The 2,995-nt window shown below is 39.7% G+C and overlaps 1 protein-coding gene across 1 annotated transcript in view; it reads left to right on the top strand.

Annotated features, from left to right (window-relative positions):
• LOC138007025 (bactericidal permeability-increasing protein-like) overlaps positions 1-2,995 on the top strand; it is a 40,237-nt gene extending 37,242 nt beyond the window's left edge. Inside the window, exons 15-16 of the mRNA XM_068853702.1 lie at positions 1,153-1,229; positions 2,145-2,995. Coding sequence (XP_068709803.1) covers positions 1,153-1,229; positions 2,145-2,225 — 158 coding nt within the window. The 3' untranslated portion in view covers positions 2,226-2,995. The remainder of the gene's footprint in view (positions 1-1,152; positions 1,230-2,144) is intronic.

The following is a 2,995-nucleotide window of genomic DNA, read 5'->3' on the forward strand; positions in this document are numbered from 1 at the left end:
CAATAAAATCTCCGGCTATAAGAATTTCTTTTCGACGGATCGATTGCATTTGCTCCGGGTTCACTTGTTGGCTCCATTGACCCAGATCGATTACTCTTACGCGTTGTGGTCCTCTTCGAGCATGAGGGTCTTCTGCTGCTTTTATCTTCCCTGTTTGCATTGCGGTTGATTTCATTTCTGACATCTACTTGCGTATCGTCACTGAGTGGCTCAAAACTGTTTCGGGTTACGATGTTATTTGTAGTTGCATTCCGTTGACTACGATCGGTACTTCCAACTTTCATACGCGAATTTCCACTTGATGCCAGCCCTGATCCACCTTTCCTTCACTCCTTTCCTGTATAATAGCATTTGGCGCCAGCCGGAGGGAGTCATTTCCCTGCGACCAAGGAAGCTGACGGTTATCAAGAGACGAACATTTTTCCTCCAAATCTTCAACTACTTTATCTTTTTGGCATATTGTCATAGGCAATTGTTCGCACCTTTCTTTGGCACGTTTCAAAGGAAATTTCACGAAGATACATAAGTTTTTACACAAGCAAAAATCAACAGGTACCGCCGTCTGCCATTACGAAACTCACGAGAACGATTACATTAGGAAGAGTTTCGCGACCTTCTGAGACGATTTTCGAGCTAGTTTTTGCTGGGTTAATTGTCCAGCAAAGCTGTTAAGGCTTGCGAGCGAAAGCTCACGTTTGATTAAATCATGCAATCCAGATGTAGTTGTTGTACAATGTACCTTGCTTTACAATCTATTGTGTTGCGGCTACTACTCCCGCAAAAAAACAAACAAATAAAAACATGAAGCAAAATCACGACACAGATCACGGTCAGTTAATGACCCGATTCTCATTTTATGGATATGTATTCTGACAAATCACGGCTCACGGTAATTTCCAAATTCACGTTTCATGCGGGAAAAAAAGGCCAATTCACGGAAAATAAAAAAGGCATGCCCGATTCACGGTTCACGAAAACACCCTTTACCACCCTCGTCCAACAGAACAGGCATTTATGCAGTTGCCTGTCTTGTTTTAAAAATGATACTATTCACGTAGCAAAGTAGTTCCCAAATTGATGCCATCCCATAAACTGTTAAGAGGTCACGAGATTACCTCGCGATTTTCTTTTCTTTTTTTTTTTTTTTTGAAGAAATTGCTGAAGTGGGATTCCCTCTGCCCGTTGTGGATGGCATAAAGCTGATGAATGCTGAAGTGATGTCTGGCCAGGTAAAAAGTGCTGAGTGCTTGTTTCATTTAGATAGATGGTTCAATTAACAAGGGACCGACTGGTCTCGTTTTTAAGTAAAAAATTCTTTTCCAGAAGACGTTGCCTACTGATTCAAAGAAAGGTATTTTTGTGCGGTTTACTGAATATGCGGGAAAAGCATATCTTAACAAGTGTCATTGAAACCCAAAAAGAAAATTGGGAGTAACCACGCATTTTTCGAAGATAATTAATTAGCAATATTTGTAAAAAGCTATAAAATGGCGTTTATTTTTTTTTTCAAATGGAAGCTTAATTATCTCTGAAAAATGCATGGTTACACTCAGTTTTCATTTTGGATTTCAAAAGCACTCGCTAAGTTCTGCTTTCTCTGCGTAGTTTTGAAGCGCGCAAAAATATCCCCGTATTAATAAGCACTACCCATAGGAAATCCGGGTATCTCGAGATGCGCAGAACGTATGCGCAATAACAGTAGTAGGCACCTTCCTTTATTGTGACTCAACTGAGGCCTTGCCCTTGACGACGGTGGAATTTAAAGATATGTCGCAACGATTTTTATGAAATAATACAGAGCGTAAAGTGGTTGCATTGGTTCAACAATTTTCGATTACATGTTCTCCCAATCTTGTAGAGGAAACCAATACATCGCTCCACGGTCCCTGCGGGAGACGCAGGCTGGCTGGGAAATAAATTTGATCAGCTGGCTGGGAAACCAAGCAATTTTATCTAGCGGGCTGGGAAATTTCTTGTGTGTCTTGCTGGGAAAAAGGAACAGATAATGTTTTCCCAGCAACACTGAAAAACACCTGAAAATGCCTTAATAACATTAATTTTCATTAACTGGGGTATAATAATACATTTTACAACAAATTGGTCGTTGGGTGCCCCTGATTTTCCTTTTTATTCCTTTTTAACAGAATTATAACTTGGTAGCAGCAGATGTCCACTACGAAGCAACTGAAGCTGACAGCGGGAGAACTAAGATTGTCATAGTTTAGCAAGCCTCTTTTTGCCCAAGAATGCTTTTTTCCTTCAACAAAAGTAAAACGACATAACGCTCAGTGATCGGTCAATTCATCAGAATCAGATGACGGCATTTTTTTTTTCAAAATTGAGTGAGAAACCTAAGACGTGACGAACGTCGGTCGGTTAGTTTTTTTTCGATAATATTCCAGTTGCTTTGTCATGATTATAGCTGTGCTATTCGATTTTACGTCTAGTACAATTGAAATTTGGCCGTTTCTGCTGTGATGTAATTTAAATGAAAGCAAAAGTTCGATGAACTACACTGTACACACCTTAGGATATTTGCGGCTTCTCTTTCCATCCCCCATCACACAAAGCTATGGCATTTGCATTAATGAGACAGCAAGTCATATTGCATTAAAAGAGAAACATTTTCAATCAACCCAGTAACCGGACAAGATCATAAAGGTGGTGTTACACGGAGTCGTATTTGATCCAATTCAGTTGCAAAACCAAGTGTAATCACCCCATTACATATTCCATTCCAATTTTCATTTTCCTGGAAATTGATCTAGAAAAGTAGCTTAGTTTTGAAAACTCCATAAACAGTCACTTTTGTTGTTAAAAGGCACTCACGTCTGACGGCATTTGCCTCACCAACACCAAGTGCTTTTACATTTCGTAGCCCGTTTATGGGAGAATCAGCTCTGACAGAGATATGAAAACAAATTTTACCAGTATAGAAGTAAGGTCCAGAGTAAAGAATTCCGTTCTAGCTCATATTAAAGCTATTTACTTGTCA

This window comes from Montipora foliosa, chromosome 6, assembly GCF_036669935.1.
Source record: "Montipora foliosa isolate CH-2021 chromosome 6, ASM3666993v2, whole genome shotgun sequence".
Classification (NCBI taxonomy): Eukaryota; Metazoa; Cnidaria; class Anthozoa; order Scleractinia; family Acroporidae; genus Montipora; species Montipora foliosa.